Source organism: Columba livia, chromosome 7 (assembly GCF_036013475.1).
Source record: "Columba livia isolate bColLiv1 breed racing homer chromosome 7, bColLiv1.pat.W.v2, whole genome shotgun sequence".
Classification (NCBI taxonomy): domain Eukaryota; kingdom Metazoa; phylum Chordata; class Aves; order Columbiformes; family Columbidae; genus Columba; species Columba livia.
Window position 1 is genome coordinate 29,989,248 of NC_088608.1, and position 22,565 is coordinate 30,011,812.

General features: G+C 39.6%; 1 protein-coding gene across 5 annotated transcripts in view; it reads right to left on the bottom strand.

Annotated features, from left to right (window-relative positions):
- The window catches only part of ZNF804A (zinc finger protein 804A), a 227,557-nt gene that overhangs the window by 84,856 nt on the left and 120,136 nt on the right, over positions 1 to 22,565 (bottom strand). For all 5 annotated transcript variants that reach the window (XM_065068964.1, XM_065068963.1, XM_065068962.1 and 2 more), the window contains exon 3: positions 1,852 to 1,982. In XM_065068964.1, coding sequence (XP_064925036.1) covers positions 1,852 to 1,982 — 131 coding nt within the window. The remainder of the gene's footprint in view (positions 1 to 1,851; positions 1,983 to 22,565) is intronic.

Here is a 22,565-nt window from a genome sequence, read left to right on the forward strand (position 1 = left end):
TTTCATGGAAAAATAATATTGGGGAGAGTATTTCAGCTGACAGTAGTGCAGCAAATGATTCATGCCTCTTGAGAAAAAGTTTATCACTGTCTACTTCTGTTATTCATTTCATGTCCTCTTCCCATCTGTTCTATTTCACTTAATAGGAAGCAAAGAGAAGAGCAAAACTGTTTAAGCTGCACATTCTCCAGGATCCACAGGAACTGCTCAGCACTTTTTTGTTTTAACCAAATTATTCTGTGTTACAGTGCGGAACAATACTAGATGATAGGTCATTGGGAAAACTTGCAAATGTCATTTAGGACCCCCGGATGTGCTGAGATAAAATCATTAAAATGATTAAGATTAAGATGATTAAGATTAAGATGATGAACTTAATCTAACGGGCTTAGAAATTAAGGCAGATGTTTTATGAGAAAGTAATTCCTCAAGAAAATTCCTGCCTTGTCCAGTTCTTCATAAATGTAAAAAATATATTAAAATTCCCCACACAAATCCTCTCTTTAACAGAGTAAAATGGTGACTTCTACAAAACCAATCTAGAAAATACCAGTTTAAAAAATCCTGTGTGTCTGTCTGTGCCACACCTCTAAGCATCCAAAGTGGTAGTAAACAGCAATTCTTAAATAGAGAATTAAAGCTCAGAGATAAATTTTCCTTTAGGAACTAGAAGAAGGATATCAAACCAACAACAACAACAAAAAACAACAATCAGACAGACAAAACAGAAACAACAGAAGCCCACAAAATCTGTGATCACTAGCATGGAAAAAGGGAAACAAGCAGCTCCTCTTTCTCCTGAAATATGATACATCCAGATTTTGCAGTATGTTTATGGGGAATAATACCAAACACCCTCAAGTATTAAATGTGGACAGTTAACTGACAGATGAGAAAGAGTCTCTACATGAGTTATAAAAAGATACAAAAATTAAAATGAGGTGTCATGTTGCACACGTCAAACAGACTTCCCCACATTCACATCCCATCCACCTGCTTAGACAGACTTTGTCTCAGCATGCTGCCCACCATCCAAACTATGGAGAAAGGGACTACCACTGAACAAGAGCTACAACTTGGCTGGATTTCTCTGGAAGATCATCTGGTGAGACGAAGTCTGGATAAAAACAAAACATTTGTGTTTGAGCATCTACTTCTTTGCTTTTTCCCCCTGAGATTCCACTGTGAAAAGCTGGTATATATATATTTTCAGTGGCTTGTCAGTGTTACAACTGTGTCATATTTAAGTGAGAATACAGTTATAACTAGCAAGCTCAATATTAACTTCAACAGTATGCCTAGAAGTGATACTAAAATGTATGACTAGTAAGGAGTCACTTTTGCAGAGGGAGGTAAACACTCTGTTGAGCTGGCGAAAAGGACCACTTACCTTTTAATATTAAAAAAAAAAGTTATTGAAATCTAGAACTAGATTTCTGGATGCTTTCCCAGGCGAGCAGTTTGAAAACTAAATTGCAGAGATCTGTTACATCCTAGAAAGACAGACTGTGTTCCTCACCTCATCAATGAAGTAGTGTCAGCCTGCAAATGCATGACCTACTTCACTCAGCTTTCAACCAGTGTGCCTGCTTTTACGAAATATATATGAAACACATCTTTTTAAAACTAAAAATACATGTCATTTTAGCTCCACTGAAAAAGCAACGTTAAACATTCATTTCTGCACACAGTGTGAATCAAATTATTGTAAGCGTACTGCTTCAAAATGCCATAAAAACATTTGTGGGGCTCCAGCCAAGGGACTCCAACAGCCCCAGGTCCCACAGCACCAGCTAATAATGGAGAGATTATTTTAAAGCAATTTTAAAGTTTCAGCAGCTAGGCACTTACCACGTTGTCTCTTTCCTTAGCTCGGCTAGCTTGTGCAAACGTTGAAGGGCTTTTTCCTGTTTCCTTTCATCTTTTCGTGACTTAGATGCTACATTTCGAGCAAATTCCCTCTGTTTCAGTTCTTTCAGTCTCTGCAAGACATAGTCATACAACACACACAAAAAACCCAGGGATGATAAACATTTATCATGGCAGTTACTTTCTGGTAAGCACTCATGGCATGAATTATTTTTCAGCCTAACCAAAGTGACCTATTCAATACACTCATACATTTCAAGTGAATAACTGAAATACACAGAGATGCTTTAAACAGGCTGGCTAGGTTAGAGATAACCTAGAAAATTTTACAGTAGCTTTTGTGATTAATGTAGACCAGCCTCAGTAGGTTGAGGCAATGTTCATTCAAAATTTTGCTCATGACTCCCCTCCGAAAACCATCCCCACAGTCTGATTGCTCTCTGAAACCGTAGTAAAAAATAATGAGACCACTTCACGTATTTTTCTGCACAGCTGTTCTGTAGCCTGTTGACCCCCCCAGTCAGTATGAACTTTGAGTTTTTCTACCCAAGATGCTGGGCAGAGCATTTGCCACTGCTGAACTCCAGTAAGTCCCTGTTAGCCCTTTTCTCCAGCCTACCAAGGTTCCCCTGGACCTGCCCTGCCACGTTATCAGTGTGGTATCACCTGCAAAGCTCCTGAGAGTGCACTGTCCTGCCAACCAGGTCATTTCCGAAGATGTTAAAGGGTCCTGACCCAGCAGCCATCCCCAAGGGATGTCATGGCCAGTGAAGTCTTTTATTTTGCAATGGGAAGATCTTTTGGGGAAGAGATTGTTTCCTGTTCTTGCTGGTGTCTCACTGAGCAGTTACACAGACACTGAGGTTCAATCCAGCATCTCATTCGATTTCATCTCCAGCCTGTTTCTTTGGGGGGAAGTTAAAGTGCACGGCTTTGATTCTCCACATGAAAAGGGGATTTTGTTTTCTTTATATCACAAAAGGACAGTGTGCAGAGACTTTCCTAATCCTTCATGTCAGCAAAAGGTATTCCTGCAAGTTCCAAACCTCATCAGTGTACTGCCGAGTTGCTCAGTGTGTCCCCAGTGTGGCGCACAGTCTAGATGACATCAGACTATGAGATCATAATCTGATGATCCTGGGCAGAACTCAGTAACCTGCCACTGTTTCAGTGTCTGAGAGCTAACAGCTGGCCATGCACAGGGCCCGTGCGGGTTTGTAAAAGCAATAATTCTAACTTCAAATTGTTTGAGTGGTATTGAGAGCTCTTCCTTTACCGGTAGGCACGTGTTGGATACACATGTAATGGAGTCGGCAGAACTTTATAAGCATTGTTCTCTTGCTCCTTGTCAATTTTTTATTGTGCCCCTTTCTGTGATTTTTTTTTTTCCTATTCACAGAAAAATATCCCTCATTTAACATCATTCCTGTACGCACTGAATTTGTCTTTGCCATTTCGGGTGATGCTAATGCTACCTTGGCAGTCCATTTTATGCCAAGAAACATACATGTAGAAACATGCTGAGAAAACAAACACATGCTTGAAGAAAAATGAGCACTACTCTCTTTTCAATTTATGCATTATTTTTCCAATGACTGGATATTCCTTTGAAGACATACTTGATAGATACAGAGAAATAATTTGAAAGATAATAACTTCTTCTATCATTTATATTTCATAGATAGAGTTATCAAAATTTGTGCTAATACACTATAAGGTTATAAATTCACTCAAAAGGACAGCAACTTTTTTCCAAGAAAAAAGGCTAGAAATGCGAAGCATCGTTTTCATTTAACTTTTCTTAAACCTGTGCATCCCTGTTTTCCTAAAGACAGTATGATGCTGACTCTGCTGCCCATCAGCCACTTGTGAAACCCTAAGTATTTCATTTCATAGGTGACTTCTGAGTGATCAGAATATCAGAGAAGAAATTAAGTTTCCTTTCCCCTCCCCGTCCTCCAGCCCTTGGCATTTAAAGACAGGATTTCTTTCAGTTTTGTAGAGTTCAATAATTCTTCAGTTTTTTTCCCCCTCAAATGTGTAAGGAAAGAAGTACACAACAAAGCCAGAGAAGAGAGAAAAAAGGCTGTTTTTTCACAAGGTTAAAAAGGAGAAGCTGAGCTGTATACAAATTCATAATCACCCTCCAGCAGCAGCACTTTACTGTAATTACTGGGATGATTATGATTACTGATTTGATTCTGACCAGATTTTGACCCCTCTTCTCTTACTGCTGAAAGCTAGCAGGGCTCCACACCATCAGGAGTGCCGAAGTCCAACGTTTCAGGGTGCAAGCAGGGTCTCTCACCGTGAACAGGGACAATGCTGCTAAAGGAGGTTTTATGTGATCTTGGAGGCACAGAAGATGTGTTTCACGTCTATCATTGCCAACCAAACATCATTCTGCTGATCTGAGCCTCTCATCAGCTGGATCAGTCACTGTCTGTTTAGCACATACCAGAAGAACTGCTCACAAATCGTAAGCAATATAATTGTTCTCCCTGATTGCTACAAGGGGTGTCAATGTGTAAGACAGAGGAGTCTGGCAGTTTTGTGTGCACAGCCTTTGTGTCAAATTGTCTGCTCTTTCTGGTGACTCCCTCTTTCCAGAGCTCCCCTTCTGTCAGAGTTCCTGCCCAATACATCGACCCTTTCTGTACAGAAAACTTTTCTTGACATAATATGAACCAGTTATACGACATTATTTTTTTTTTTTTCTGTTTACAACTCATATCTCAGTCTTTTTCGCTAAGAGCTTTATCATCTTTAAGGATTATACCTAGGTAACTCCTGAGGACTTTATTCAACACATAACTATGTACGAGCAGAACTTTTCTCAGTTGTAAACCATAAAATCTGTATGTAGTGCAAGCTGGTTTAAGACCTGATAAGGCAGTTTCCAAAAATACTATTTCCTATGCATAAAATTCAACTTAATGGGAAAATGTGTGTCCCCATTTTTGGATACTGTAGTTATCTGTCTTTATTTAGCCATCTGATAAACTGTCATCATGTGCATTCCCTTATGGTACTTAGTCGTAATAGTGATTGTTGGCACTATGTATTAATAGTATAGCTAGCACTGTATTTATACAGCCCTATACTTGCATTTTGTTGTTTTTGCTTGTATTATGCAAATGAAAAGGAGTTATTATATGTAAAATGCCATTAGCCCATGCATTCTGAGTATCATGAAGCCTCCACAAAACCTGTTAAAAGTAAATGACAGGAATAAAGACACAAGTGTACTTTATTCCTAAAAAGCATCTTTTTCTTAAGATTTTAGTATTTCCATGTGGTAGGGCTATTCACCAATGCTAACTTCAGTTGTTAGTTTAACGCCTGTTATGCGTGTTTGCTTCCATGGATCAGTAAGCAAATAATTAGCAGGCAGTCATACAGTTTTTGAATGCGATTCCCTCCTGTATTTTGTTCTCCTTATGAACCAGCTCAAAACATGTTCCTACTAAGCAAGCAGAATTCAGCAAACAGTTCACAATGAATAATTAAATTACATTTCTCCAAGAGAATGAAACACCTTCATCGTTCTCCTGATACACTGTACTGCCAATAGGACTGTGCAGAGCATGGACCACCGAAGTGTCGCAAATGATTTCCTCCAGTCCAGAGCAATGGGAAGCCTGACCCCGGTTCTCCTGCCTTGCGATAGGATCCTGTTTTCACTTGGGCAGAGGCTGGATTATTTTAACAAATCTAACTGTAACACTGGGCCTGAAGCAGAAATATGTCACCTATTTCTAACAAACACAGCCAGGAATCGTACTGCACACCCATTACGTCATGCTGAGCCTCATGAGGTACACAAGTCCAGAAGAAAAGGAAGGCTTTACGAGCTCATATATACCTATGCATGGATGAAACTATACATGAGCCCAAAGTCAGGTGTGGCTGCATTTCACTCAGAGGCACACAGCTCAGGTGTCCTCAGGCTTGCTGTGGAAGATTCCCATCAGAAAATAAAATACAATACAATACAATACAATAAAATAAAATAAAATAAAATAAAAATCAGATAAATCCTAAGTGGACTTCCAGTGAGACCCCATTTCTGGTTACTTCACCCTTGTCTACATTTCCCCGTTTACCACATTAGACAGTTAATTTCAGCATGCTGCTTTTCAAAAACTTCATGCAGAGTTTCCTAATTCTTTCGTGCATTTTGTAATACAGGAACCATAAGCCCAGATCCTGCTGCAGGAGCCAGGTGCCTGAAAAACGGTGTGGGTCAAAGCCTCTCAAAAGCAAAGATATGTTAGGGCATTAAGTGTACTTGTTGCGTCACTATCATAAGCCTTCTGTCACCTTGCAAAGTGGTGGTGTTTTTTTTTTCTTTGCTTTAAACTCAAGATTTAATCACTTGAAACACCACCACTTCAAACTAATAGGTCTTTCAAACATAGAGGAAACATCAATTAATAAATACGCCCAGGACAACTAAAGAATGTAAAGGCTGAGTAGTGAAACACAACGTACCTGAATATTATAATATCAGGTGATAAAATGAGGGACCTACCTGCCCCAACCTCCCTCTCCCCCCAGTCCCAGCCTCAAATAATTTTATACCTCAAAACATATAATTTAATGTTATTGGAACTGACTCTGATGAAAAACAGTGAAACTTAGTTAAAAGTTTAAGAAACTGAAGGGGAAATCACAACAAGCATTGAGACTGATACAGGCTCTCTCTGTAGCGTTGATATCCCACATAAAAACCAGCCATCCTCCCCAGCACAAAGAAATCATCTAGCGACTGTGTATTCAGAGAAACTCTCATAAACTACCCATGCAAAGCTTATCTCCCTTGTCTAGGAACAACTTTAATAGGGTCAAGAACCAATCGGAACAGTTTCTATAATAGCGGGAGTCAGAAATATGCCTGTCAAGGGATTTCAGGGCAGTACAGTTCAGGTATTATCATGCTAATTTGCTTTTGACTTGAGATTAACAATTAAATTACGTGCAAGTTTATGATGCTGAAAATATGTAGACCATAAATTCGTTTTCTGATCAACTGAAGTATAAAACTACAGAATTTAACACCCATGTCATTAAATTTTGCTTCTTTATTGTCTTTTTTATTTTATTTTATCAGGAAAAGTGACCATATTCCCAGCAGTCATTGGATCATAAATTTATGCTATTGTTAGCTTTTAAAAATAACTCATAGCCTTTTATTGCTCTCTATGAAATATCTGAAGCTGCAGCCCAAATAGCATAAGAAGGTTACTGCTACATATATTGAGCACTAAAATAGCAAGTGTTTGTGTTACATCTTGAAACTTTGGTCATAGCCCTTTTTCAAGTCAGTCCCTTCTGAAGCATCAGCTATAGCAGAATCACAGCTAATGTGGGAACCTTTGAGAAAGCAGAGAAGTGATCAGGGAAAGATCCCACTGCATAATTCACTCCTATAGCTTTACATAAAGACAACTGACATACTGTCGTGTCTATACCGGGCATACATAGAAAATGCAGCTGCTGCTTAAGTAGCACAAGGACTGTGAGACTGTGAAGGAAGGTGAAACTCAGTGAAGTAATTGGTGAGGAGTTAAACTGCCAAACTGCTGCCGGCAGAAGAGGGAGGACGAGGAGGCTGCAATGCTGTGGCCACAGGCACTGGTGGTGGTTTTGGTGAAGAAACTGCCAGAGCAGGAGACCAAGGCACAAGTCTGCTCCTCCTCCACCTTCCCACCCAGCAACAGCAGCATCAGGCTGAGACAACAATGATGTGGGATATTCAGTTCTACATGTGCCTCCAAAATCCAGCATGAGCTTCCCCAGCTCCTGTGCTGACTATTCTCCTTTGTCATCCTGAAAGAATCTGAAGTCCATTGCAGCTCCCTCCTGCCCTTCAAAAATTTCCTGATTACCTAAACATGGGCAACATAGGTTGGTAGTTCAGTGCTGTTGTGGAAGTGGCATAGAAGTGGCATTTGGATTTATTTAAAACAAATTAAATATTCATGCTCCCTAAATCTGAATATGATATAAAACATATTTTTAATTGTCAATTAAGTTTTTATTTGGCTTGTATTCAGTTTTGTTTTGTTTTTAAATCTAATTACTGTTGAATACAGGGATTAAATATGAGTATTTCTTAGCACCCGGTGATTATTCTTGAAGCTATTCCCCTTTCTCTGAATACTACATGTTGATATACTCCCTGTTAACTGAGATGCTTTATTACTTCTTTATGTGAATTATGGTATGACAAACAGAGCAACAACATACTCGTTAGATAAACACTTGTTACACCAGACAAGATTAGTATCCTTTTGCAAAGAGGATTGAGCTTAATCAATTATAAATAATGAGTGAATAGATCAAAACTCCTGTAACACCTGTAAACACTCAAATGGGGAATGTAACACGCTATTTAAAGCAGAAAACATTCCTTACTTAGATGTGAAATACACAGTATTTCCTCTGTCTTTGGTGGTCTGTGCAGACGTATATATTTTACTGTTCTGCAACTGGAGACCCCTTGACTTTACACAGCATGACAGGACAGCGTCTCTTGTGCTGTGGTCTGCAATTCTACATACTTTTCATGACCATATATTTCATATTACTGAAAAATAAAAAAAAAATATCCATTTGTAAAGGTTATTAAAAAAAATAAAAGCCCCAAGAAAAAACTAATATAAGAACTTGCCCTGTTAGTGCTACAGGCCTTCCTTAGCAGAAGTTAAACAACGCATGGTATTTCAACACAAAGGAGAAATGTCAGGATTTCTCAATGAAATTAGTAATTCAACCACTCAAATAAGTAGACTAAGGAAGACACTAACAGACACTTTTTTCATGCTGCCAGTATGGAATTAATTGTTATATTATGTTCCTGTAATAGAAGAGGATTGGGGGAATTTTACTAGCAACCTACAACCGCTTGAGGGAGAGTTGCACAGCAGATGGAGTCACTTCTTGCTACTGGTGGGGAAAACTCCCTGCTAGGGTGGTGTGTTACCAAGGGGGCTGTGGCATCTCCAACCCTGCAGAAATTCATGATATGGCTGAAAAGAGCCCTATCTGACCCAGTGATCTCATGTTGGTGACCAGGAAGCCAGTGACTCCTTCCAAACACCGTTATTATGATTTCTGTCTTATGAGCTAGCTCATCTCCTCACTTACCCATGTATGGATGACAGTGGCCACTCACTTTGGCCTTTAATAACACTGATCTCCTGCTGTCTTATGAATAATTTTCCACTTGTAGCAAATTATAACCTGCTTCTAACTCCCTCTGCCTATAGCACTGTGCATCTCGCTTTAAGCTGCAAAATTTAAACCTTTTCTTAAAAACTGAGCACTCCACAAATTTGCAACAGAACCACTTTTTACGTGATCAGATATGGAGCTCTCCAAATGACAAGGAACATGCACGTTGTGAACAATCCTTTTCCTCTCCTATTTCTACCATGAATCGCAGCCATACTCTCCTGATGGTCTTTTAATATTAGAAGAATTCTAACACAGAGACACACAGATATTAATACATGCAGGATTTAAAAATAGCAAGTCCTCAGAGCCCACAATATTGCTGAATAGGTAGATTCCGTTGAGGTGAAACTATGCTCTTTTTCCAGCACTGTCAAGAGCATCATCCCAGACTGAAGAGAAAGTGGGGATTACTTACGAAGGAAAGGAAGTTTAGGATTGTTTAACCTGCCCATCATGGACCCAAAAGGAGGTGTGTGATAAGAAGATGAGATTCTTCACGATTAAGGAGTTTTTTATTAACCTTAAATGAATTGGTTTATTAAATTGAATTGAATGTCCTGAGTTGGAAGGGACCCACAAGGATCATCAAGTCCAACTCCTGCCCTGCACAGGACAACCCCACAGTTCACACCATGTGTCTGAGGGTGTTGTCCAGTCTCTTCTTGAACACTGTTGGGCTTAGGGCCGGGACACCTCCCTGGAGAGCTTGTTCCAGTGCTTCAGCACCCTCTGGGTGAAGAACCTTTTCCTGATATCCAACCTAAACCTCCCCTGACACATCTTCCTGCCATTTCCTTGGATTCTATTGTTGGTCACCAGAGAGAAGAGCTCAGCACCTGCTGTAGCTGCCATGAGGTCTCAGTCTCCTCCAAGCTGAACAAACCAAGTGACTTCAGCTGTTCCTCATATGACTTCCCCTCCAAACCCTTCACCAACTTCCCAGCCCTCCTCTGGACACTTTCTAGCAGCTTAACGTCTTTTTTTATCCTGTGGCACCCAGACCTGCACACAGAGCTGCAGGTGAGGCCGCACCAGTGCAGAGCAGAGTGGGACAATCACCTCCCTGCCCAGCTAGCAATGCTGTGCTGGATGCACCCAGGACACAGTTGCCCTCTTGGCTGCCAGGGACACTGTTGGCTCATGTTCAACTTGCTGTCGACCAGAACCCCCAGATCTCTTTCCACAGAGCTGCTCTCAAGGATCTCGTTGTCCAGTCTGTATGTACAGCCAGGGTTGCTGTGTCCCAGGATCACCTCAGGGCTCAAAATGGCAGCCAGAAGTGTGGCAGGATCACCTCATGACAAAGACAGATCTTGCCCCAGGTGCAAAATCCGGCACTTGCCTTTGTTAAAAGCAAATGTTCACAAACAACTGTAACTTGCTCGCGAGCACACTTGAGCATCGTGCAGTAGTTTAGTTTGTTGTGTAGCCTGCAAAAAAGAACAGCTGAACCAGATTTAACATTCAGTTCCTAAAAATATATATTAAATATATGTATTACACTATACAACTGAAAATTCTTCTTGAATTGAAAAGTCTTCTCTACTTTTGTAATACAAAAACTGAACTTATTTTATCATGAAACATAATTAGTTTTTGAGAAAATTTCATACTCATGTATGAAGTATCTTTTGTGTAAAGTGTCTCAATTTCAGTTAGATTTTCCTATGTAAGCTCACATGGAAAAATTAAATGAAACTTGAGCTTAAAATGAAAACGAAAACAAAATGAAAACTTAATCCTTTCCAAAATCATGAGGAAAATCAGAATGTTAAATACTTTGCACACTTGCACCTGTAATATACATAAAAGCTAGTTACCTTTGATGAAGTTCTTACTAATTACTCTTGATTAGGTGACTGAAAAAGATATATGCTGGAGCAATAGAAGGAAAAGTGAATCTTTCCTTGCTTTCTATTCTTTATAATGCTTTTCCTTCAGAAATTATCTGCCGGAAGCATTCTTCATTATGTGCTGATTAATGCCCTTCCCAGCACAGCAAACCTTATGTTTCATTTGACATTCTGGTGCCCGTGCATCTTCTGCTCCTTTCCAGCATGCCCTGCTGCAGGATTCAGATAGCATTGTGGCTTACAGTTGAGGAAGGCTCCAGGACTTTGACAAATAACAGGTTATGGAGCATAAATTAAGACTTTTGTTGCTTTTGTTTTAAGATAACTATGTTTTCTGAAGTTGACGAAATGGCTGTGGCGTTGCCTTTGTGCAATAACATTGTTTTAAGCCTACAGAATTGCTGAGCATTGCATACTGAATATTTCACTATGATAGCTACTAACCACATGTATAACAACAGCCTGATCTTATTGCAAGCTGTAGGATATTTTTTGTTAGCTTCAGCAAAAATGAGCTGAATATGCCATAAATATTAAGGCCAAGACCAAAGAAAACAGCACAGAAATACAGAATTAGCATCTCACCTATCAAATTAATTTCACCAGATAATGAAAAGAACATAGAGCTGACAGACACTGTACATCTGGAGAAGTGGCTACATATGCTAATCTCTAAATTAAAGGTATTTATTTTAATGACTCTAGGCCTAATTCTACTTCTCTTGAAGCCGATGGAGAAACTACCGCTGAGTTCAGGGACAGCAGATTCACCATGGGAATTTTCAGCAACACTTAAGAGAGTTTCCCCAGTCACAAAGGTTAAAGACAAGACTGGTGCATATCGCTTCTTTAAGGTTCACTTTACACCCACTCCTGCACCATTTAGGATTCTAATTAAAAAAAAAGCAAACATATGTAACATGTTAAATACTGTCAAGAAATGGTTGTTCCTATAGCCGTTGGAGAAAAGGGCAATGCTGTAGGCAAAAGGGCTCAATTCCACTTTCTGGGAAGACAAGGAGGCCACAGGTCCTCTTGGCTGCTCCAGAGGGACAACCCAGCACCGACTGTGTCAGATAACATGTGTCATTCTCTGGTCCAATGGCATTATCTGCCACTGTCCTTTTGCTCCAGCAGCGAAGTTTAACCACCCAGAATACTCTTTCTGAGCATAGCACATCAAATATTTTCAAGTCTGACAGTTCTGCTGCAACCAAAATATTCATTCAGTGAGGCACTGCCTCCTGATATTTCAGTCATTGATGCCTGCTTTATTCTCTGGCCAGTTATGAGTGCTCCACAACATTCCATCTAAACTCTGTCTGGAAAGCTCCAGATTGGAAAAGTCCCTGTTTGAGCAGCATTCATCTTCCACAAATCATTTAGTGGGAGCAATGACTTCTTCAGCAAGAACTCCTTTCAGAGAAAGGTCATCTCCACACCTCTTTGGAGAGGGAATATTAAATTTCTTTTTAGAATGACTTTCTAGTGGGAGATAAGGCCACAAAATGGATGGCTCCATCAACACACAAGTGTTGGATGGTTCAGCTGTTAAAGCTGTCCTCTGATTATTTTGGAGACTGTTCTGATATTTTCTGCATGAATAACATCCTTGGCAGTTCTGAGATCTTTAAGACTTTGTCCAACAATTCTTCACTCCAGTGCCCTCCAACTGGTGTCTGTTGTGATCTATCAGATTTCCACCTTGGTCAAAACAGTTCACTGGGTCTCCAACACTGAAGTTCTGTAGGATCTCTCTGCTATTCCAATTATTCCTTCTCCTTTACTGAAGGAGGACACAATACCCTTTCTACAACATATTGTAAGCAGAAATTTTTAGTTTATGTTTTCAGCCTCTTTGGTCACTGACAATTTAGGAAAAATTGCCATGGAGAGTGAAAGAAACCTACCAAATCTTAAATCTTTCCAGTCTCTACAATGTGCCCAATGACTGAAAAGAAGGAATTAATATTTAGAGTCAGGTTCTCTAAAGGATATTTTCCATAATCCTTGAAGTATACTCTAGTATCTGTGATGGGCTGAAGGAGATACATGAATTCCCTCAAAGTGAACTCTATTTTAATTCTTTATGTCAGAGCTAAATCACAATCACTTTCTTGTATCAGTTTTATAGTGGATCACTGAGCCGTTCAAAGCCTCTGTTCACAAACTGCTGCTCAACAGCAGGATCTGGTCCTTGCCAGAGGTTATAACAGAACCATGATAAGCTTCTTCAAATAATATATAAAATTTGACCAACAAAAATTGATACAAGAATGGGCTTTCTCAAATTTTGACACATATCTTACAGCCACAGCTAACTGGCACAGACAAATCCTTAACCGAACCCTTGACGCTATTCATACAGCCTCCTCTGAGAAAAACATAAGATTAAAGAAAAAAATTAATATATATGAAGACTGCATCTTGCAAGGGAAGATGAATTAATACTGTAATTTGACCTACATTTTCATCTTCAACTATGCAAATGAAATGCGTTGTAAATTAACTTTGATAACACACAGCTAACATTACCATGAGTAGTAGATGTTGGTAGTAAATGGTTATGAGACCACATGTCTCTATTTATGTGTGTGTTCTATGGCATTATTGCTTTTGCAGACTGAAATATTAGTAACTGTAGAGCAAGGATGTATGTGTCACCACACTGTGTTAATAAAATATTAAGTTATCAGTAAAGCACAGCTTGGAGGCTGCTGGGGGAAACCAGGACTGTAACACAGACTCCAAAAGGCCAATACAAGGTCATAGCAAAGGCCTTGGATGTGGAAGGAATGGGATGATACCACGGTCCCAGGACTATAAACAACTCACTAATGTTTAATTACTGCTTGCTAAAGGAATGCAACTTTATAATATGTAAAAAATTTGGGTTTAGAGATAAAAAAGAAAAATCACCCAGAATACGTAAAACACACTATATATAAAGCAAATTTCACTACAATATGCAATTTTAACCACTGGAGCACATATTTTTGTTAGTAAATACATTAAAATATGATCCCAAACAGACCTCAGAGCGAGGAGAAACCATCAAACTTCACCTCCTTCCTGGCTAAAAGGAAGTAGAAAACACCAGTATCACCATCACACTCCCCCACATGAAAAACCTCATCATGCCCTTTTCTTCTCAGGAGGACCATACCTCTGAAAAAGGATCAGACACCAGGAAAGCCTACATGTATCTGTGTCATCGACAGGAATGACCTCGTGTAACTGGATAATTTGGACTATAAGCACGAGCAGCACTGTAATTGACCTAAAGATAACTGTTTCAGTAGGTTGCTAGGACTTCAGCTATACTAACAACAAATTCTTGGCTTTGCACATCAGGTGTGTTCGGTTGGTTGTGTGGTCGAGTGGTCCAGCCTGGAGAACTGGCTGAACACATGACAGAGTTGATGGTCAGCACAGCAGGTCCAGCCTCCTGATTTATGTAACCCAGAAGCAGTTCACAGCAATATTCCCCTGCCTCAATCACACACCAGCCTTTCAGGAGATAATTTGCCCTTGATTAAGAATCGTTAGAAAATTAATGAAAACAATAATTAACTAATAATGTAAAGCTTATTACCAAATGGAAACATACCCAAATCTCAGTCCACATTCTTAAAGGCAGAAAGCATTTCCTAAGGAAAATTTACAATATCCTTTTTAATATTTTCTTTCTGAAAACAACAGCCAGGATAAAAATACATCCACTCTCACAGTATAGGTTCTGATCAACAGGTGAGCATTGCATGAGGAAGACAGCATGAAGCACTACCTACAGAGCTGAACTCTGAAATCTGAACTGCTATATGGTCAGGCTTTGATGAAAAGAAGAAAAAGGAACCCATAAAATTCTGTCTATCTGACACATTAATAACAGGGGCAATTAACTAGGTGGACTTTCTGTATATCTCAGCAGAAGACAGATTTAAAATGTCTATACTCATTGTGAAGGTATTTCTGGATAAAATGCTGCCACAGAAAATGGAAAATAAGAGCAGAAGCTTTATCATCTCAAGGTCAATGTAACTGCTTAAGGAATTTAAAGAAAAAAATGTGCCTTACTCTCTTTCCCTACAGCAAACCCAAAGAAACAAAACTACTATGCAACTACTGGCAAGAGCTATGCCTCACTTCTCTTAAAAAGACCAGAAAAAATAATCTTATTCTGAGAACTCTCAGCCCTGTAAACAAACTTCTTACCTCAAGCACTACCAAAGCATTGCTACAGCATTCCACAATTAATACCTATTTACAGATTCTCTACTTTTGCATGAGATTTACCCTGTTCAGTTGAAAGAAGTATCTTTTGTTGGTCTTTACCTTGGCAGGGGAACCATCTGGGTAATCACCATATTTTTCTGGTTCTGAGTTGTTTTTATAATTTTGTCAGCTACACAAATCTCTTTCTTTCTAGAAAATCTTACATGCATTTTTAATGAAGAACAGAGGAAAACTTTTCCATAAATTTGGGTTCAAATTTCTTTATCTACTTCTATTCCTATGGATAGCTATAGAAGTACAGAAGCAAATAATTACATTTCCTTCTATCCCACCAAAAATTTGGCTGTTTTCTCCACAAATTATCTCCCATGGAAACCTAGATATTTCAGATACTTGTCTTCAGTCTTCGCAACTTCCCTAGAAGTAGACTGGCCTTAAAATGTTGCTTCTGCCTTAGGATTTCTGCATTAGTGCTCCAAGATCTCTTAGCAGTATGCTGTAGTGCCATCTGAGCTAGGATAGAAAAAAATAACCTGTAAGACACTTGTCTTTCCCTGCCTGTCCTTTCCTCTCTCCCCCCCTCTCCTTATTTATTTATTTTTTCTTCAAAATTGCCACGTAAGTTGCTTAGGGAAATTTAGAACAAAACAACTTCATACAAGCAACACTTTTTTCCGTTGGCAGATCTTGGATATATTGTTGGAATTCTCTTTCTTAATGGAATAAAAGTGACTCATCCTTTACGAAAATATTGAATCCATTCATCAAATTATCACCCCCCAAAGTGTTTCTTGCCTGCTTGTGTAGGATGCAACTACATCAGCACCGAAAGACTCAGAAAGCCTTAGAAAATTTCTCGAGTTCCAAAGCTTAGAACACTTCCGAAAAAAAAATCACTTTTACCTCTAACACAAATAAGCACACATCAAAATGTCTTCTATTTACAATAAAAACAGGCAATTCAACAGAGAATGGCATTATTGCTATTATGCAGTACATAAGCTGTGAAACCTATTGTCCTTACCAGTGTGCCACAAAACCAGGCTACATCAGCAAATGAATGATGGTACTCCAGGTGGTGAGCACATTTGCAATGGGGGGAAGGCATTGGCCAAACATGCTTCACACAAAGACAATCAGGAGATCCACACACGACCGCTGGCTCTGGCTCAGATTTACTGTACAGCCCCAGTTGTGAAACAAAATAGCCTGTACTTCAAACCCTGCCTGCCAGATCGAGTTAGTGTGAAGCAGCTGCCATAGAAAACATTGAACAGTACCAATACTTGATATCGTTTCTGATTTGAGAATATTTAGAAGGATCTGCAATCTGCATGACATATTTCATGTTGTTTTCTCTTATTGCAGAGGCACAGAGGTGCTTATTAGTGAGGATTAGTTATAGATCAGAAACATCACAGATCATTGCTAACGTAAGGCAGGAGAATGGTTCAGCTTCATCTCTCAAAACATTTTTGAAAGGTGTGACAGACAAACACAGAACTTCCTTCAGTACCATTTTCCATTTTGCCATCCTGCAAAGGCAGTGCCAGAGCTTGGTTTGTGCACCAAAACACACAGGTGGACTGGGTAGGACCTTCCCGAATTTTGAGGAATCAGGTCCCCGGAGAAGCTGCTAGCAGGCAACTAAAGCACTTCATTGATCACACTGCCCAAATTAGAGCAATTTGCATTAAGAGAAGTAAGTTGCTAAAAGATCACTGAAGATGGAATTAAAGTCATATCCATTTACTTTTAATAAGCTGGTTGTAACAGTTATACGGTGTTTTCTATCCTCACCAAATCTTACTAATGTGTAGTACTTTACGGCACAGAAATAAACTGAATGTAGCTCTTCCTTGAATTAACATCTTATACTGGGGTTTTAGCACTTTTGTCTCTAAAAATTAAGAGAGGTAATCAGATCCTAGGTAAAAAAATGCAAATGACCATCTTTGTGGAAGAAAACCAGCTTTTATACTGATAGCCTTTCAAAATGTATACTAATGATTGCACTGAAAAATGAACACTAAAAACAAAGTATAAGGACTGCTTAAGTAATATTGCATACTTTTAGTACCTCTTGTATTAAAATATCAATATTCTGTAGCTTTAACCTTCAAACTCTGATACACTTGTGTTCAACAGGTGAAAGTCGGTGAAGTGTAAGAACAAAATCACCGAACATGTTTGGATACTTAGCTTTCTGTGAGAAATTCAGAGCCTGCTCTGAGATACTGCATACACACGGCTGCACCTAACACAAGCACAAGGTTGGTCTCTTCATCAAACATGTGCACATTTAAGCAATGAAAGTCCACAGCGCTTCATACTAGTGAAACCAGATCTAGTGTTTCCCAAAAGGCAACAAAGAGTCCTTGTACAGGTAGCAGCCTCACACTCTTATAAGCAGATATGTTAGCACAGCTTCACCTTGCTTTCTTCTTTTGACAGATGTTGTGGAACGAATCTCCTGTGCCTACAAAGAGTACACGTCACTTTGATGATGTGAACTCTCACTTCTGCCTGGGGCAGTATCACTAACAATAAATCATTCTGTTTGAAGTTTCTGCTGACCCTCAAGACACCAGCTGGTGTCCTGTACACAGCACATCTGCAATCTGTGTCCACATTTCTGCTCAATGCCAAGAAAGCGTTGCCTCTCCCTCTTGGGAGGAATTCACAGTGTTACAGAGGAGTTTATCTACCAGCAGCAAATAAATAGCCAATGGGATGTAAAATTAAGGAAAGATTAACTCGTTACTTTTCATGTCTATTCACACTTAAATTAGTTGATCCTTCCTCTTGTACAGCTAGCTCCTCAACTATTTTTGGTCTTTTATAATGGCCCTCTGAATTGGATTTACGATGGAAATATCTTCCATTTTCTCATTCTTAATCCTAAAGATAATGGGAGAACATGGGGCGATAATAATCTTTCCTAAGAACTGGTCTTTCTAGTCCCTGCTCTTCGGGAAGTCAGAGTTGGCAGCTTGGTTTCCAGGCTCAGCCCAAATGGAACATGAAAATGAACCTCTAATTACTACCGATTTTTCACTGTTGAAGATCCTGAACATAATAAAACTGTTAATTACACCATCTTAACAGAGGCTATTATACTTCAGAATCAACAACCTGAAGAGGAACAGTTTATTGTCCTCTCCCAACTACTGTGCATTCTTCACATTATTGTAACTTCAACACCTTGCAGGTCAGGGGGAGAATTCAGATTCAAGGGCACATCAGAGTAGCCATCAGAAAAACAAAACACCACACCAAACCAAACCACATCAGACTCTCACATATAATATTCTGCTACCACACTTTCAGCAAGCAGAAGCAAAAGCATTGCCTTTAACTTGCATTCACCCTCAATGGGATCTGATTAGTGCTGAGGTAATTGCACTGTTCATCTGCTGAAATGTAACCCAAATGCAGAAACTGGTGACTCAAGTACTCACATATAGAGAGTAGTATTTTTCATTACCCAAAAGCTATGTCTCTGACAGCTACGAGTTCTACAGTGTGACAATTGCTTCTTATTCTTTTCCAGGTGCTGGTGTTGAGGAGTACAGTCATACCATGCTGTTCATCAATGAAACACAACCCCTCTCTGCCTGACAGTGGACACCGACTACACCGAAGGGTGAGGATGGGAAGAGAAGAAGCCACTATCGTCAGCTGAAGCTGCAGGGGGTATTAATGTAACAAAATCTAATTACCTGCCTGGATTTTGGCCAGTGCATGGCTGGAGTTACCACACTGTCTCCTAAGGAAGCAGTCCTGGAACTGCAATTATCAGGGTGGTCAAGGTCTCGGTTTTATATCTTGAAGGCAGCAACTCTGGCAACACAATTATATTGCTCCAATACCAACTCAAAGGAAAAAATGTCACCCGTTGAAGCACCATCAAGTCCTCTAGCACATAAATGTTAATTAGTGCTCTTTTTTTAGAAATTACGAGATGCTCTAGTCCTGCACAGTGTGAGATTTGATGAGATGAGAGCACTGGGTGGTAGAGCTAATAAATCAGTTTACTGTACAACCTCATTTCTTTAATGAAGAGCAAATACCTGAGACTTGGTAAAGCAAGTGCCCCAGGCGTACACTTGCAAACTGAAATGCTGGATTTAATTTTTTTGCATTCTTTCTGTGACCTACCACTAGTCATTAGAGAACGCTCTCCTGTCAGGGGGCAACGCTAAGCATAAACTTTGATGTCAGAATTAAAAAACAGAGAAGAGATGAGTGGCAAGGCCATTATGGGAGAGTAACCAGTAGAAGTACAGTTTTCATAAGGGAAGAACTTTTAAAAGCTGACAAGAGCTGTCAAGGTGTCACGCCAGGAGAAGAGCCAGCACAATTAACATATACTAGGCTTCAATCTACTGGGAGGGAAAAAGCAGGATTTATTTTGGACAATTACAATTTAATAAATGGAAGTGTCAGTTCCTCTGCAGAGCACCCATTAAAGCATACTAAAGGCCAACACCTTTTACAGTTTCTGTTATGGTAAGCAACGCACTGCCATTATTTTATATTTCAAGCAATTTTATTGTCAATGGCAGCAGTTACAAATGTAAAATAAAATATTTTCCTTAGCGGCATACCAGGCAGTTTACTTAGGAGCTCCCAGAAGCGACTAATATTTTAGATTTTCATTATGAATACTGTGTATTCTATTTTATTTTATTTTCGGTTTTCCAAAGCACACAGATGTGAATAAGTGCTTGACGTGAAGCGCTCAGGCGGGCACACCATACCACTTGACATCCCTGCCCTAGGGGGTGAAAGGCACCTATTCAGAGTCCCTGTTGCTGCAGAGCTGAGCAGATTCCCGCATGCCTGCAGTCGCTTCCCGTGGGAACGTTAGCTCTCCCTTCAATAACACAAGGGCAGACAGGGCATCGCTCCCTCCCTGACCTCACTGGCTGCCCTGGTTTCCCTCACTTCAGCCCCCCACTTAATTTAGACCTTGCACAGCCTTGTTTGTGTGAGGCTTACAGAAGCTCAGAACTGTCCTTCTGCTTTTTTTTTTTTCTTTCACTTCAAGAAAAAAAACCCAAACCTCAGAACAATGAGGAGCTGGGTTGGCTTCACCTGCAGAATAACTTGCCCTCTGCAGTGGACCGAGAAAAGATATGTACACTGCTTGAACCCTGTTATCCTCAGTTGCCTACTTAACAATGAATTACAGATCAAATATCTCCAATTCAGACAGTAACTCAAGAGACTTGCAAAGGAGTCAAACCTCCCTGTGCATACCCACAAAGGAAGGCACAGAAGCCCCTTTGTAGTGCTGAGTCTCCATTGTAAAACAAGCAGGTAGAGAAGCTGCACTAAAATGAGGGCACAAACCTTTATTCCCTTTAAGGGAATAAAAAGCTTCCAAACTTAGCACTTTTTAATGCACAATGTTTTCTCCTCACTATTGCTTAATGAAAATGATACGACATTACTTTTGCCTTGCTGATCTTCCTGTAAACAAAGGCAGAGAGATGAGTCATTAGCTATTCCAGCTTCCATTTGTTCATAGCCAGGCAGGTATGCAGAGCCAAGGCAAGACACCCAAACAGTGCTCAAAAAGAAAACTCGCTACCCACAGAGCCATTTGGAAAAGAGTAGCTCTTATTTAAGATGTCATCTACCATTATTTAAGTAAAGTCACCCCTCACTTCATCATCATAAGTGTGGCTATTCAACACCTACCATTTTATGGCTGCCCATCTCCCACCATTGTAAATCTTATTGATCTGCTGTTATGAGAGCTCTCCTCGGACAGCCACTACTGCTGATTTTTTTTGAGTTAAGAAAAAAAGAAAAAGAATCCTAAAATAGCCTTGCGTATGGCATATGCCTTGCAGAAATTTTGGCATGGGGTGGATGGACATCTGTTTCAGGCCTGACCTATTTCTAAGCATCTGAACACAAAAATCTCCTTGCAAATATTCCCTGTAGAGTTTGTTTGTTTGTTTGTTTTTTAGCTGTTAATACTGCAGTGATTTTGCCTGCCCCTCAGAAACCTTCTTTACTCTTTGAGATCTGAGTTGAACTCAATTATTAATATATTGGGTCTGGCCATTTGAAGATGCTGGCTAAGGAGTAACTCAGACTAGAGTTTCCACTGTGCAAAGCAAACACCAAGTGCTCAATGCCTTTCTAGGCAAAGCACATGTGAGACAGGTTAGAAGTCAAACATGTTTTTATTTGGTGAGCACATCACGCTCACAGTTAGACTATAATAATTTATCTTCGATGGAATTTTTAATATATTTCTCATTAGATAATACATAACTTTTAACCAACTTTATATAGTAGGCTGATGCCAAGAAAATAGATTAATTGGAGTATTCCTTAGAAATGCAAATCACGTAACTATGAGCAGAAATGAGGGAAGAAGATGAAGTAATCCACATCAGTAGCATGTGTTGTGCTCACATCCAAACAAAGGAAAAAAGAAAGATTCATTAAGCAGGGAAAGAGTCTTCAGATGACACAGAAGAAAAGTCTCCTGCTGGGACAGAGAAGTGGGACTGCAAAGAGAGATGAGGCAGGAGAGGTGGCAGCATCATCTGTCTTGCAAAACAGAAGAAAAAGAGAACCATTCATGTTAGCTTAATGCTTGCTTAGCAAAAGAGTGAGAACAACTAAGGATGAGTTTGATAAGCATAATTTTAATGCTTCATTAACTTATTTTTTAAATATTTTTTCCCATTTATGAGTTCATTTTCAAATCAATATAGCCTTCCATTTTTTATCATACCTAGTGACAGCATGTCCCATACCACAAAGCAAAGACTATTGATAACTTTAACTATCCTGAACCAAGTGCCCTGCTCCTACAACGCTCACTGTAACCCATGTGCCTTCATAAAATCCCCCTTGGCCAGGGGTACAGCTGCTTTTCTCGCAGCCAGGAGAAGGACAACACTAACAGTAGAGGAGGAAGACGCACAGACGTGAGGAGGAGAAGACCTCATCCTCAAGGGAATCTAAGATATCTATCCCTAACCTCTGGTCCTGCTGTAACCCTTCTTCTCTTCCATGTTGTCACTGTGAGCCTCTTGCTTTGTTTTGAGGTCTCATTGCATCATTGCAAACCATTTGTAGGCAGATACCTCTCTCTGTAGTTACAAACCATGTAACACCATGAGATCCTATACCAGATGTGAATGTCCAGATGCCAGTGCAAGCAAGCATTTAATAGCTATACAAAAATATTTTAAAAGGTGGTTAAAAAGAAATAATAAAAAATCAGCATTAAAGAATGCTGAGGTTTTAATTTTTTTTAATTTTCTCGAATTTCACTGCTAGAAAAGGGAAGGTGGGCTACAGGTGCAGAGCTACCTTTTTGTGTTCCCTCTT